The 15,051-nt window shown below is 39.5% G+C and overlaps 1 protein-coding gene across 1 annotated transcript in view; it reads left to right on the top strand.

The window, feature by feature from the left end:
• ATG2B (autophagy related 2B) overlaps window positions 1–15,051 on the top strand; it is a 76,379-nt gene that overhangs the window by 4,317 nt on the left and 57,011 nt on the right. The window contains 4 exon segments of the mRNA XM_043556964.1: window positions 8,699–8,861; window positions 11,884–12,036; window positions 12,491–12,593; window positions 14,114–14,276. Coding sequence (XP_043412899.1) covers window positions 8,699–8,861; window positions 11,884–12,036; window positions 12,491–12,593; window positions 14,114–14,276 — 582 coding nt within the window.

Here is a 15,051-nt window from a genome sequence, read left to right as displayed (position 1 = left end):
GCAAATGGAATGCCTAATTTTCTTCTAACATACCTATAGATCAACTCTTACATTCTCTGGTATTCGTACACCCCACTTGGGAGATCATGACCTTAGAAGGGCTTGAAGTGGGAGGGAGAAATAGAAGCAGGGGGTTTGGATCTATTCCACAACTGTAATGTGCTCCTAAGTTCATGAGTTCCCCAAGGAGGTGTTTGGAAATGTAAAATGTTGAAAGAAGGAAATTCTACTTGGGGAGGAGGTTGGGATTTGATGACTCATTCTTTTCCAACTCTTTAAGACTGACTTTATTGGGGCACCTGGGTGGCTCAGTTGGTTGAGCGTCCGACTTTGGCTCAGGTCATAATCTCATGGTTCGTGAGTTTGAGCCCCGTGTCGGGCTCTGTGCTGACAGCTTCTAGCCTGGAGCCTGCTTCCGATTCTGTCTCCCTCAGTCTGCCCCTCCCCCACTCTCACCCTGTCTCTCAAAAATAAACATTAAAAATAAAAAAACCCTGACTTTCTTCTTCTTTTTTTTTTAATGTTTGTTTATTTTGAGAGAGTACTTGGGTGGGAGAGGGGCAGAGAGAATCCCAAGCAGGTTCTGGCTTGGGGCTTGATCCCACAAACCGGGAGATTATGACCTGAACCGAAATCAAGAGTCAGACACCCAACTGACTGATCCACCCAGGTGCCTTATTTATTTATTTATTTATTTATTTATTTATTTATTTATTTATGTATACAGATATATATACACATATATGTATAATTTTTTTTAATAGGGAGAGAGAGAGAGAGAGAGGGAGAGAGAGTATGAGCAGGGGAGGGGCAGAGAGAGAGGGAGACACAGAATCTCAAGCAGGCTCCAGGCTCTGAGCTGTCAGCACAGAGCCCGATGCTGGGCTCGAACTCACAGACTGTGAGATCATGACCTGAGCCAAAGTCGGACGATGGTTAACCAACTGAGCCACCCAGGCACCCCGTATTTTTTTTAATTAAAGTGTTTTCATCAGTTGGTTTGTTACACTTCTGGACTTCTTAGCATGTGCCACTATGAGGAGCTGGGGGTGGAGCAGTGAACTAGATAAAGACCCTTTCCTCACGGCAGTTCAGTATGTCCTGGAGGGTAGACATTAAGACTTTGAAGCCTTTGAATTTCAACCTAATAATCTTTCTTTTGCTTTCCTACTTATACTGGTATAAAGAATAAAATTAATCTTCAGTTCAAGCAATATTGGTTACTAATTCTTTGCCAGATGGTCCAGTAGACCAGTGTTACCTTCCCTTTATATGCATGAAACTCATTGATAACTAAAAGCTAAATGGCCTTTAAGATAAGAGAAACTCTAAGGTATTCTGTAAGACACTTGCTTAGCACTTCAGGTCTCTGCTTTTAGGTTAAGAATTCAGTCTCAAGGATATACTTCTATGGGCTAATGAGGAAAATATTGCCTGAGTAGATAGCCTACCTGGCCAAACTGATTCCGTTATCAAAGAATTTTGTCCTAGTTGTATACTGTAGTAGACCTTGGAGTTGCATAGAATGAGTGAATTTCTAAGTACCTCATGATATTAGATATAGAGGATTTTGCCCAAGTGCATCTAAGACTGTAGAAGTGTGATCTATTTAAAACATCTTATTTTTAGGGATATTATTTTGTACCTTAGTGGCATTGTTTAAATTCTTGAACTGTTTACTCTCTCTAGCACTATTTCCTTAACCAGATTTCTTTTAATACCATTCTTCAGTGCCGTAATAAAACTTCCTGTTCTATTTAAAACAAAATCAAGACAAATGAAAACTTGGTGTTTATTGGGAAGAGAATTCTATCAAAATCCATTTCCTAGATAGTTGTCTAATGTTGACAGATGCCCATGTTACAGAGGCTGTCATTGCCTGTATACAGTTTAAAACATTTTGGTATATTTTAAGTTGTTTACTTTTATTATATAGCTTACATGCTAATTGTGAAAAATTCAAATGGGAAAGAAATAAAGATGAAATATACATATGTATGTAAAATATATTAAGTATGAACAGCCCTTAATCTCATCTCTCCCAGAGATAACAATATGGTATGCAAATTTCAAACTTTTAATTATGGAAATAACCCATGAAATAAGCCATTCTGAACTTTTTTTGGTCTTATATGATGGGCCTCTTTAGAGTCACAGATTCTAAATTTTTCTCTTAGAATTGTTATGAATATATGAAAAACATGAGTAGAGGCATGAATCTTGAATGACCATCGCTTCCTGCACTAGTTTATTGGTTTAATAGGAAATAGTAGAGAAGGTTGTGTTCCTCCTTCCCACCCTGTCCCTGTAGGGGTGAGGAGCAAATGGGAGAGGAAAGAAAATTGAAATTGGGGGGAAAATAAGTTTTAACACTGATTTTAAGGGAACTTTGGAGCATCCAGACAGAGATGCTCAGCAGGCGGTGGGAGCTGTGTATTGTTAACCTTAAAAATAAAACTGCCAGTTCCTTTACCAACAAAAATTGTTTCTGTTTTTGGTTTTTTTTTTTTTATAGCAGAGAATTGCAATCTGGGACAAGTAAGCTACATTAAAACCCTAGGCAAGTCTGGAGAACAAAGGAGGAGTAAGCTGTTTTACAGAGGAAAGAGGGAAGTTGGGAGGGCCTTTATAAACCAGAAGTCTATTGGAGTAAACTGGAAGTTCAAGGTGGAGTGGCCCTTTGGCTGAGCTGTGAAGTCTCTTCCTGGCTGGGCGTTGTGGGGGCGGGGCAAGGAGGAAAATTTCCTACCTCCTGTTGGGACAGGACTTAGTAGCTCAGGCAGAATGGACCTGGAAGGTAGGTCTCTTCTTGTTGGGTCTGCAGCTGACCACCAGCAGTAGGGACTTGAGAACTCTCCCTGCTGGCCTCCCGGCTCCATTTTAAACGAGTTTTCCTTTTATTTCTTTTCACAATATGGATAGTATGGAGCTGAGGAAGAGCCGGGGCCAAAGATTTGGACGTTATCAGAGTATCAGTAGTGACTAAAACAGAAAGCACACAAGGTGCGTGGTTAGTCTGTAGATTAGACTGAGAAACCAAAAAGGCTGAAGATGAAACTTAGGCGAATACCGACATTGAGTGGTGAAGGGCTGGAGAGAAGAGTGAGAGGAAGCATGAAGAGTGGTAAAGAAGCGAAGTAAAGTTAGAATCCCAAAAAGGGAAGTGGCCATAGGAGTTAGAGCTAAGAACTCAAGGGGAGGGGAGGACTGCGTATTGTTCATTGTTGTTGGCAGTTCTTTATGGCAGAGTTAAGAGCGGTGTCACAGGAGCTGAGGGTTAGAAGGCAGGTAGTAGTTGGTGGTGAGGACATGGCTGCCTTGGCTACCCAGAGAGGATGACTAGAGGGCATAGGGAATCAAGGTGGGGGATTTTATTCTGCTTCTGAAGATAATAGCGACCGTTTATTAAGCACCTTCCATCTCTGTATACTGTAGTGGGTGCTTTTATGTAGGTTTTCTTGCTCTAAGTTGGGTGCAGCCAATTTCCATTTTACCATGAGGTTAAGTAACTTACTCAGGTTTAGGATTAGCAGTGCGGCGAGATTTTAAACCTAAGTCTTTCCAACTCCTATATGCTTTTTGTACATCATACTGGTTCAAAAGATTCAAGAAAGCAGAGCTTCTAAAAACACTAGCAGCACTGGGTTCCCTGCACTTTGGTAACATGCAGACTTGTGGCCCCTTGCCTTTAGATTCTTGTTCTAAAAACCCAAGAATCTGCATTTTTAGGAAGCATCCTTCCGGAGTCTGACACCTATTGTCCTTGACTGAAATTTGAAAAACTGGTACAAAGAGATTGAGAAGTTTTCTATCATAGAAAGTTTGTTGTATAAGCCAGCTCCTAAGCCCATGTGCTGTTTTTTTTTGAGACTTACTGATGTTACTACATCGTTTTGATTTGCCTCTTACGTATTATCACAATGGAAAATTTTGTATTTCTTTTTTATAGTTTCTGGAATGATTAATTGAAGAGCTTTTGAAAGTTAACTTTTCTGATCTCAGTTGCCATATCTGGAAAACGGGCACAAAAATACCTAGTTCAGAGGGCTATTGTGATGAGTTAATGCAATAACGTGGGTATGAGGTAGTATAGTGCGGTATCCTGTATGTAATAAGTGCTAATCAAGTGTTAATTGGTCCAAGTTGGGTCTTGCTAATTTTTATGCTTTATTTTATCTCTTTGAGTTCTGATGTCTTGGTTTAAACTAATAAGGATATATTTCCTAGTTAGTCTTATGGTATTAAAGAAAAACATAACTTGATGTTTTTCTGTCTGCATACTGTCAAACACCTTGGAATCCCTAGGAGTGCTCATCATTGTGCTAGGTAGGCACTGTGGAAGATAAAGAACAATAGTCAACATTTATAAGGTGTGTACTTGGTATCAGGAACTGTGTTGGTAGCTTTCCATGTTATTACCTCATTTATGCTCACAATAAGTGTATGAAATAGATATTATCCCATTTTATGGATGAGGAAATTGAGATTCAAGAACTTGTCCAAGACCACCCAACTAGTAAGTGATTGAGCTAGGACCAGAACACATGCTCTTTTAAAGGAGTGTCCTTCAAACATTTGCCCAATTTTCTCTTAAAATTTTTGAAAATTTACCATATTCCTTATGCATTTTAAAACTGACCTAACAGTTTGAGTCCCCTGGGTGGCTTATCGGTTAATCGTCTGACGTCGGCTCAGGTCACGATCCCATGGCCCGAGAGTTCAAGCCCTGCATCGGGCTCTGTGCTGACAGGTTTGAGCCTGGAGCCTGCTTTGGATTCTGTGTCTCCCTCCCTCCCCTCCCCCGCTTGCACTCTGTCCCTCTCTAAAATAAGTAAACATTAAAAAAAAATTAAAATTGACTTAACGGTTATGCGTCTGACTTTTGATTTTTGGCTTAGGTCGTGATCTCATGGTCCTGAGGTCGAACCCCATGTCGGGCTCTGTTTTGACAGCACGGATTCTCTCTCTCCACTCCGTGTGTGTGTGTGTGTGTGTGTGTGTGTGTGTGCGTGCGTGCGCGCTCTCAAAATAAATATTAAAGTAAAATTGACTTAAAAGGTTTTCATTATAAATTTTGATTAAAACAAAAAAGCAATTCACCCAAGAACATTTGAAAATCTAATTGGCTTTTTTAATACGTGAATCAGCACCACGCCTAGCTTGTATGCGGAGCTCCAAAGTTGTGCAAAAGGTAAGGTTTTTATAGGAAGGAGGGAGGAGGTTGGGGCAAGAAGTTATTAGCAAAAGAAAAGATTGTTTCAGGCCAGAACTTCTTTCCTTAGGGGAGAAGAAGGGAGAGTCTTAGGTGGATTACCTCATCTTCCTCTAGGGGAGAGGATTACCTCCTTGATGCCAACCAGAAAATCCAGATGGATTGGCTTAAAATTTCACTCTTGGAGAGGTTGAAACTGCAATTAAGTCTTGATTTGCTGTCCTGGTGGGCGAGTGACGCCACCTTGGCCTTTCGTTTTCTTAACAGCTTAAATAGTTGTAGAGAGTAATCCTGTGTTGTAAATATTGATATAAAAAATATATTTTTTCACCCAGTAGGATCTAAATATCTACCATTATGCATTTGAAAATGGTTGAACAAGCTCTTCATTAATAGTTGGAAATTTAACATTGTATTTTTTCCCATTGAACTCTTATGTTCATCTTCTGCAAAATTTTATCATAACTTATGTATTTTATGCTTCAGTCTTTTATTGATCATGCTGTAATTTCTCTACAGTAAAAACATGTAACTAAACTGAAAGAGATCATATTTTAAAACTTGCTATCAAGCTTTCTTTTGCATTAAGTAAATATTTCCTTATTCCTGTTTTTTAAATATTTATTTTTGAGAGGGAGAGAGAGAGAGACAGAGACAGAGAGACAGAGACAGACCGTGCGAGGAGGAGGGCCAGAGAGAGAGAGGGAGACGCAGAATCTGAAGCAGGCTCCAGGCTCTTAGCTGTCAGCACAGAGCCCAGTGTGGGGCTCGAAATGTCAGCACAGAGCCCAGTGTGGGGCTCTAACTCACGAATCGGAACAACATGACCTGAGCTGAAGTCAGATGCCTAACCGACTGAGCCATCTAGGTGCCCCTCCTTATTCCTTTTAAATTCCTTTTAATTCCCATTTTAATTCCTTTAATGATTTCTTCACTTTCTGTTTTTTGAGTTTTATAGTGGTCTTCTTAGTAGTTCTCTAGGCCTTACCATATTAATCTTATCAGTATTTCCTTCAGGTAATCGTTAGGCTTTAAGTGTTAAGATTTTTCCTCTGGATTGTGTTGTTATAAGTGTGCAGTTGATCAAAACGATATGAATATGTTTGAAAAATTAAACTTAAAAATTTCTCTTGGAAATACCTTTCTTAATGATGTGGCTAGGTGGTTTTCCCCCTCTTCCCTGATTAGCTTATGTATCTATAGATGAATATACTTAACTAGGATTTGATAGGGCTCATTATAAATTTGATTCCAAGTTTTTGAAATAGTTATAAGCTTGACAAATGCTGATGTCATAAAGAAATAGATGAGACTTGAAGGGATTTTGCAGTAGCAACATCGCTTAGTTCTTTGAGTGCCATACCAAAAATATGTATAAGATAGGGAAACTATAGCAAACTTAATGCTGGTCCTGCCTGGAGATTTTATACCCTGGGCGGTGCACGAAGGAGGATTCAGGAAGGGAAAAGGTAGGCCTTTTTGGCTAAGTCGGGGCAGGGAGATCGTACAAGGGAATACAGGAGAGGCGATCCAACATGGTGCCACCGTTAAGTACTCTTCTCAGGAAGATCGATCAGCTTTAGAACAGAATATATTTGGAATGTGAGCACCTGGATGTGTTTACCTTAAAACAATCCATGCCCAAGTACTCTTCAGAAAGCCTGTAAGATCACACAAACACCAGCATGGAGAAAGCCTTTTAAAGTGGTAACCTCCAATGACAAAACACGAGCCAGTCCAAATCTCAACATTCAGTGTTAGGTTGGTAACAAAGAATTATGACACTGCCGTTACCATGGCACGCAGGAAGTACCACACGTATAAACTGGCATTTAGTGAACGTGTGTTATTTTAATTTAATTTAAAAAGTACATTATCAAGAAATACATTTAATTATTCTGTTACTTATATTTACATCCATCCTGTCTTCCTTCTGTTGTAATCTGGTTTGCCTTACCACGCTATTGAAATTGCTCTCACTGGGATCACCAGTGGCCTAAATATCACAGAATCCGGTGGACATTTAAAAATGTTTGGCTTCTTGTTACCTTTTGTTGCCCGGGACCCCTCTTTTTATAGTGGTCTTTCCGTGATTTTCTGGGAATGTAAGACTTGATTTTCCTTCTTCTCTGTTTGCTTTTTTCTAGTTTGCAGGTGCCTCTTTCATAAAATAATTCTTAGTTCTTAAATGTTGGGGTGCTTATCGGGATTCTGTTGTAGGCCTCTTATCATCTAACTCTACCTAAGTTTCCAAAGGCCCTCTCTCATCACCCTAGAGCCTCAGCCCAGATGGCTCCCCTGATATCTATCGAGACCAGAATAGCCAGCTGCCTCTGACGTCTCCACCTAGATGTCTGCTCTTGGGAACTGAACTTCTCCGCTTCCTCTAACCTGCTTCTCCAGGTTTTTTCAATGTAAATAGCACTGTCTAACCAGTTGCCCGGGTCAGCACCCCGGGAGTCATCCTTCGGTCCTTTTTTTTTTTTATTTCTCATGATGCCAATTCTACTTCCTAATACACTACAAAAATCTGTCCACTTCTAACCACCCTCAGTGTCACTGTCCTCGCCAAACCAATTTCCCTGACTTCTCTTACTCATAACAACCTTTCTGCCTGAATTTCGCTTTCCTCCAATACATGCTTGGTGTGGTGGCAGAAGTGGTTCGCTAAAAGTTCCAATCTCATCTTGGTCCCCTGCTTAAAATCTCTCAATGGCTTCACTCTGCTCTTGAGATAAATGTCAGACTCCTGAACATGAACTACAAGGCTGTTTGGACTCCCTCTCCCTTATCTATGTAGCTTTATCTTTGGCTCCTCTCCCTAGCACACTGCACTAGAGTCTAGAGTAACTTTTCCTTTTCAGAAAGCCTTGCGTCTCTGACCTCTGCTTTCTCTGAATCCTTGCACACGCCGTAGTCTGTGTGGACCCCTTTGGTTAACTCCTCAGCCTTCTCTGGTCTCACTTTGCAATAGTACTTCCTCTGGTGCCAGGTTGGGTTCTATTATATGCTCAAATACTACAGTGTATTTCCTCTTTCATGTAGCTCATCACATCTTAATTATGTGTGTCTTCCATGGTAAGCTATTCGGTAAATTTCGTGAGGATGGGGAGTCTGTATCTTGGACTCTGCTTTCTTTCTCTTTCCATTTTTTTTAAAATAGTTTTTAAATTTTATTTTTGAGCGAGTGAACACGAGCAGGGGAGGGGCAGAGAGAGAGGGAGACGCAGAATCTGAAGCAGACTCCAGGCTCTGAGCTGTCAGCACAGAGCCTGATGTGGGGATCGAACTCATGAGCCGTGAGATCGTAACCTCAGCCGCAGTTGGACGCTTAATCGACTGAACCACCCAGGTGCCCCCTCGACTCTGCTTTCTTAATCCCTAGTGTCTGACACCTATATGAGCATATTCAGCATCTTTGAGTAAGTTACCAATTTGGAATTCTTGTCCCTGGGATTTCAAAATGTACATGTTTTTTCTCTTTAGTGTCTCAATGAGATCCTGGAGTCGGCAGATGCACCTTTAGAAGTCACTGAAGGATTCATACAGTCCATTTCTCTGTCAGTTCCATGGGGCTCCTTGCTACAGGATAATTGTGCACTGGAAGTGAAAGGGCTAGAAATGGTCTTCCGGCCTAGACCTCGCCTAGGTACGTGTGTTGTGTTTGTTTGATTTGTTTCTATTTGTATTCCTCAGAGATTGGGAAAGTAACCTAATTGTATTAAATTCAGTATTTAATTTATTACTTAGCATTGTATTTGTGAGCTTTTCAGTAGATAAAAATATTAGGACTTGGGTGTGTGTGATTTTACCTTTAGGATTACTTCTTGCCCTATTTACCTGCAGGAACTTTGGTATAATGATGATTTGGTTTAATTATTTGTTACTGATTATCTAAAGTGACTCGTGTTTTAAAGATTCGGAGTATTGTGCCAGAAAGAAAGGAATTGCTCAAAGATTGATGGAGAAATGTTAAAAGGACACAGGATTGGGCTTTAGGGGCTCTCATTGGCCAAATCTGGGAATACTTGAGTAAACAAAGAATAATGGCAATAATGGATTATAGCACACTAAATTAAAACAAAATTTCTCTTTAAGTTTATATTGTTATAAATAAGTAATCAGTATGTAAGAGAGGCAGGAAGAAGGGAAAGGTCTTTATTGCAGTAGGATACCTGGTTCATAGAGTAGAAAAAGATGATAGACCATAACCATGTTTTTGGCCACCATGGCAAAAAAAAAACAACCAAAATACAAAAAAAAAGCACTTGATACAGGTGATAATCATCAATGAATTCTAACATCGTTTGGTGAAAGTTGTTGAGGAGCTTTATATTTAGATGGTATCAGCATACCTCCCATCGATTACATATTATTTACAAAGAGAAAAATGTTTCTTTCACAATGAAAGAAATTGACAGTCATCACAACAACCTAGTGATCAAACTTAATCTCATTGATAGTGGATCAAACCGACATCATCATATATGTACCGTTCCTGTTAAAAGTGCTTAATCTGAATCAGATTATAAGGAAGAAGGCAGACAAATCCAAAATAAGGAAATTCTACAGACTCACTGGTTGGTAGTCTTTAGAAGTATCCGTATCACGAAAGACAAGAAAGGTGGAGGAATTGTTCCAGATTAAAAAGACTAAGACACAAATAAGTGCAATAGTTAATCCTGTGTTTTTGCTTTTGCTACGAAGGATGTTACTGAGACAGCTAGGGAAATTTGGGTGTGGCCTGTAAGGAAGATAATGTTTTGCCAGGGTTATGTTTCTTGGGAGTGTTATCCTTACTGAGCTTTTGCTGGGGAATGTTCATTGTATGCTTAGGAGTTGTATGCTCAAGTATTTAGGAGTGAGTGTTAGGATGCCTGAGGTTTACCTTCAGATAGTTCAAGTCAGTTCAGCAAAAGGATGAGAGTTTGTGTGTATTTGTGTGCGTGTGACACAGTCATGATGAGTCTGAGTGAAGGCTGTGTGGGGGTGTTCATGGTACCATTCTTTCACCTCTGTCTCAGGATTGAAAATTTTCAAAAGAAAACTTGGGGAGGGAAAAGCTTTAAAGTGGTAGTAAGTCATTATTTACAAGTACGTGTGTGTGGTATAGCTTTAATTACCTGCGTGATGTTTTCCGACGTATCCAACGTGTATAGTGCTTCTTAGATGCCACATACTGTTCTAAATGCTGTACAAATATTATTTTATAATAGCTCTTTGAAATAGATATTTTTTATTATCTCCATTTTACAGAACAGGGAATTGAAGCAGAGGTAGATTCCAGACTTGTCCAAGGTCACGGCTAGTTAAGTGGGAAGATGGGATCCGAACCCAGGCAACCTAGTCGTGGAGTCCCTGTTCTGAACCACCGTGTGATGTTGTAGCTTAAGATTTTCTACTTCGGAGTGTGTGTGTGGCGTATGTGTATTTCCTAAACCAATAGAGTCGTGACGTGAATCATCTTAAATTCTGAATTTAAATTCTTTCGGTGGCAAGTGACGTTTACCGAGATATACCTGGTGGATTATAAGCCCAAGTGCTGTCCAGAACACCAAAGTTTAAAGTGTACTTCCTGGAATCAGTGGCACCTGTAGTTTGAAAATTGGTAGTCTGTGCATGGAAGTCCTCCTTGATAATGGCATTTAATTAACAATAATATTTTTTTAACCATGATGACTAGATATAATAGTACTTTCCCTGTGGAAAGTCAAATATTCTCCCTTACTTTAAGAACATTCCATGAGAAGGGCTTTTAAATTCCATTTTTGAAAGGCAAGAATTCTAGTGATCTCTGTCACTTTGTTTTGGATAACGTAAGAGACTGTGGTGCAGCTCTCTGATGAGGGAAGATCTAGAAAGGATTTTTCCCAGTTCATCTATCCCTCCAAGCATGCTTTTCTATCTTGTCTCCATTTCTACTCCCCTTCCAGAGCCTCGGCCGAGTACCAGCTCTGCCAGATTTCCTGTTACATTCTGTCAGTGAGAAGAATTAACCTCTCGATTCAGCTGTGTTTTCTGTCGACACTGCATAGTTGCTTACTAATTCATCTTAACCGCAACATATTTCTTCTATTATATTGTAGGCTCTGGGAGGGCAGGATTAATCTTTTTTGGATCCCTTACAGCAGGGTCAGCTAACTCTGGCCTGAAGGCCAAATTTGGTCTGTCTTGTTTTTGTAAATTGGTGTAAGAACACTACCATACTTATTCATTTATTCTCTCTGCTGCTTTTGCACCAGAGTGAGAGAGTTGAGTCATCACGGTAGAGACCCAAGGACCCACAGAACCTGAAATCTGTGCCGTCTGACCCTTGCCAAAGAAGTTTGCTGACCTCTATTCTATAGACTTTTAAATAGTACCATGCGTGTGTTAAATACTTGTTGAACGAATTCGCGAATTAACATTTGGCAGATGTGTATCATTTAATGAGAACACAGGTCTCTGGACATGTGTTCTGTGATCTTTTATTTTTTCTTCTCAGTTATTATAAGGTGGTGGTTGAATCTCTTGCAAGAGTGATTTCTAGAGTATTCTATGCCTAGGGAACATCATGATGCTAAATATCTCTTGGAGGATTAAGAATTCACTTATTTCAAATGTGGCATTTTACGAAAGGGCTTTGTTGGAACTATGAGAAGTTATTTAGAATTCATGTATATTTTCTGCAGCAACTGGTTCTGAGCCTATGTATTGGTCAAGTTTCATGACCAGCAGTATGCAGTTGGCAAAAGAGTGTCTTAGCCAGAAATTAACGGATGAACAAGGAGAAGGATCCCAGCCTTTTGAAGGACTTGAAAAGTTTGCTGAAACCATTGAAACAGGTTTGGCATTATTGAGTATTTTCAAAAATTTTAGATTTTTGTTTTGTTTTTAGTATATTAGTACCTTTTATTTAGTAAGTCTCACATAAGGTAGATCCGTTGGAGTGATTTGTTTTTAAACAGATTACTGTTCTCACTTCAAAACTTTAGAATTGAGATTATTTTAAATATTGTATCTGATTTAATTTCATGTCCTTTGTGTCCTCGTTTCTCCTGTTTATTTATTGTGCTTGTGTAAGGGATTTTAATTCAACAGAGAGTGTTAGCTGTACCCAAGTGTCTGTTGAGATATGACATAGTAGGTGCTCAGTAAGACAAAGTATTTATTACCAAACTTAAGGTTTGGGGATTTTTAAGGAAAGAAATACAACTTTTTTATTTTGTATTCCTTTCATTAGAAGTTTTTATTGAGTATACGTATGGTCTCATGTTGACGGTGACCTGTTTACTCTAGTGCTAAGAAGAGTAAAAGTCACTTTTATAGACACTGTCTTGAGAATCGAACACGTGCCAGAAAATTCCAAAACTGGAACTGCACTTGAAATTCGAATAGAAAGGTAAGACTTCTTATCTCTGAGAATAAATGACCCTATTCTTTTGTTTTATAAATGGTAAGATCTAAGTCTCTCATTAGATTTTATGATGCTTTTAGAGATTAGAGGTGATGCTGTTAATACATGGTATGATTTCACAGTAAAGCACTGCTCTCCAAGATATGTTCTGATCCCATTATTGAAAACTTAAAATGCCATTTGGGGTATAATTTGTATATAATACTGAATTCAAAGCAAATGGTTCTCTTTTTAGTTAGTATCAAATAAAAATCATGAATAGTTGAGCGCAGCTGAATTTAAGGCACTCCTGTTGGAGTTTTTTCATGTGAGCGATGTGTTGTTTTGGCATGTCTCATTAGTATGAGGGGCTTTTTTGCTTTCCTTTGCTTGGTCTGAGTGCTGCTTTGCATGAAAAAGCTGCTGCTGTTTTCTTTGAGGATTCTGTGAGAGTATCTTAAAGTCAATATGTGTGATAGTGATTTCCTTAAAAATATAGAAACCAGCACTTAGTTTTGTGTTTTTGCCCGCTTGGAACCTTCTAAACAGCTCTGAAACAGAGATTGATTCATGTACACACTTTTGAGTGTTGATTTGAGGTTGTCACTGTTCGCGTGTGTTTTAATGTGCTTCGAATGCCTGCAGAAACACACGGGATGAAATATGTACACCGAGCACCAAAGGCACTTAGTGCTCAGTATACGGCCCTGTCGTATACAGATCTGCTGGGGGCTTTTGCCAGATTTTGAGCAGATACGGTTTCTGTCTTTCACAAAACATCATACGTATTAGTGAAACGGTTATTATTTTTTTTAATATTCATTTATTTTTGAGAGAGAGCGAGCTTGAGCAGGGGAAAGGCAGAGAGAGAGGCACAGAGAGAGAATCCCAAGCAGGCTCCGCGCTGTCAGTGTAGAGCCTGACGTGGGACTCGATCTTGCCAACTGTGAGTCCATGACCTGAGCCGTTAATCAGGAGTTGGACGCTTAACCCACCGAGCCACCCAGGTGTCCCGTGAAAGTTCTTGTCAACAGAATTTTGAAATTAGGTTGCATTTCCCTGAAATGGTACATTAAAAAGCTACTGAAATCTCACGCACGTAGAACTACTTTCTGTATTTTGTTTAAACTGAATTCCTGGAATGAACAGTCGGAAGAGTTCAAGAAATGCCATTCATGTCATGTCAGACACGTGCCTTGGAGCCAAGATAGGTTTGTGAGGGAGCACAGGGATTGTTTTCCTGGAGGCGAACTTTAGGCATTTATTAATCCCGTCTCCCCCCCGCCCACCCCCCCCCCGCCAGCTTAGGACCCCCTAAAATTACCCTTCCTGTGGCTGAGGTCTCTTGGTGAAAACGTTTTCCCGTAGTAAAGCACCGTAATGCTGACCACGTTACCTTTTCTCATTTTCTCAGTTGTGCTAACACTTGAACAATCCTTTAAGTGAAAAGGCTGTGTGTGTTTCTTAGGCTTGCAAGTAGGTTTTCTCTGGAGTGTTGTGCAAATGCTCTTGTTTTGAACGCGCAGGACCGTGTACTGTGACGAAGCTGCTGACGAGTCTGCAGGAATGAACGTGCATCAGCCCACAGCGTTTGCGCACAAGTTGCTGCAGCTCTCCGGAGTGGCCCTCTTCTGGGATGAGTTTTCTGCGTCAGCAAAATCCTCCCCAGTGTGTTCAACTGCACCAGTGGTAAGAAAAACCAAACAAAAAACCAAACGCTAAATCCTAGATTTGTAAAAGGTTTAAATGGGGGCTATTAGGTTTTGCTGGGGTATACAGATCCATCTGATCTGGAAGTTAACACAAATATTCAGTGATGCCTACCTTTCGGGGTTTTTAAAATACTCCTATTTACGATTGATGCCTTTCCTACCTGTGAGGTGTATAACATAGGATACTGTGTTTTGGGGGAAAGTGGTATGGTGACCGCGAATACCATTTTATGATAAAATCCCAAGCAGTGTTCACATTACCTTACATAATGAATAGTGCTGAAAACTTACAGCTTAAAAGGGTTTTATAATTAAGAACTTTTTATTAATCCTTTCTGAGAGTAGAGTCTCCTTTCATAAATCAGTCCTTCCATAATTCATCTTTTGCGTTATTTCAGATTTTCATGATTACAGAATGTCTATTTTTTCTTATTGCTATAATTTGAATAGATACTGTGCTCTTTTTCCATAAAGTCCTTTTCCATGATTTGCCTTTATTACTACTGTTTCATGCTAGCTATAAGATACTGGTTTATTCATGGTCACGTAATAAGTTTTTCATGTCAAATATTTTACTCCTATGCTGACATTTGTATTTTGCATTTCAGTTTATTTACACTAAGGTATTTTAAAGAATTACTTTATTCTTTTCTTTAATTTTATTTTTTGTTTTTTAAAACTTACATCCAAATTAGTTAGCATCTAGTGAAACGATGATTTCAGGAGTAGATTCCTTAGTGAACCTTCCCCAT

This window comes from Prionailurus bengalensis, chromosome B3 (genome assembly GCF_016509475.1).
Source record: "Prionailurus bengalensis isolate Pbe53 chromosome B3, Fcat_Pben_1.1_paternal_pri, whole genome shotgun sequence".
Classification (NCBI taxonomy): domain Eukaryota; kingdom Metazoa; phylum Chordata; class Mammalia; order Carnivora; family Felidae; genus Prionailurus; species Prionailurus bengalensis.
Note: the sequence above shows the minus strand (reverse complement) of the source record. Positions and strands in the feature narration are given on the sequence as shown.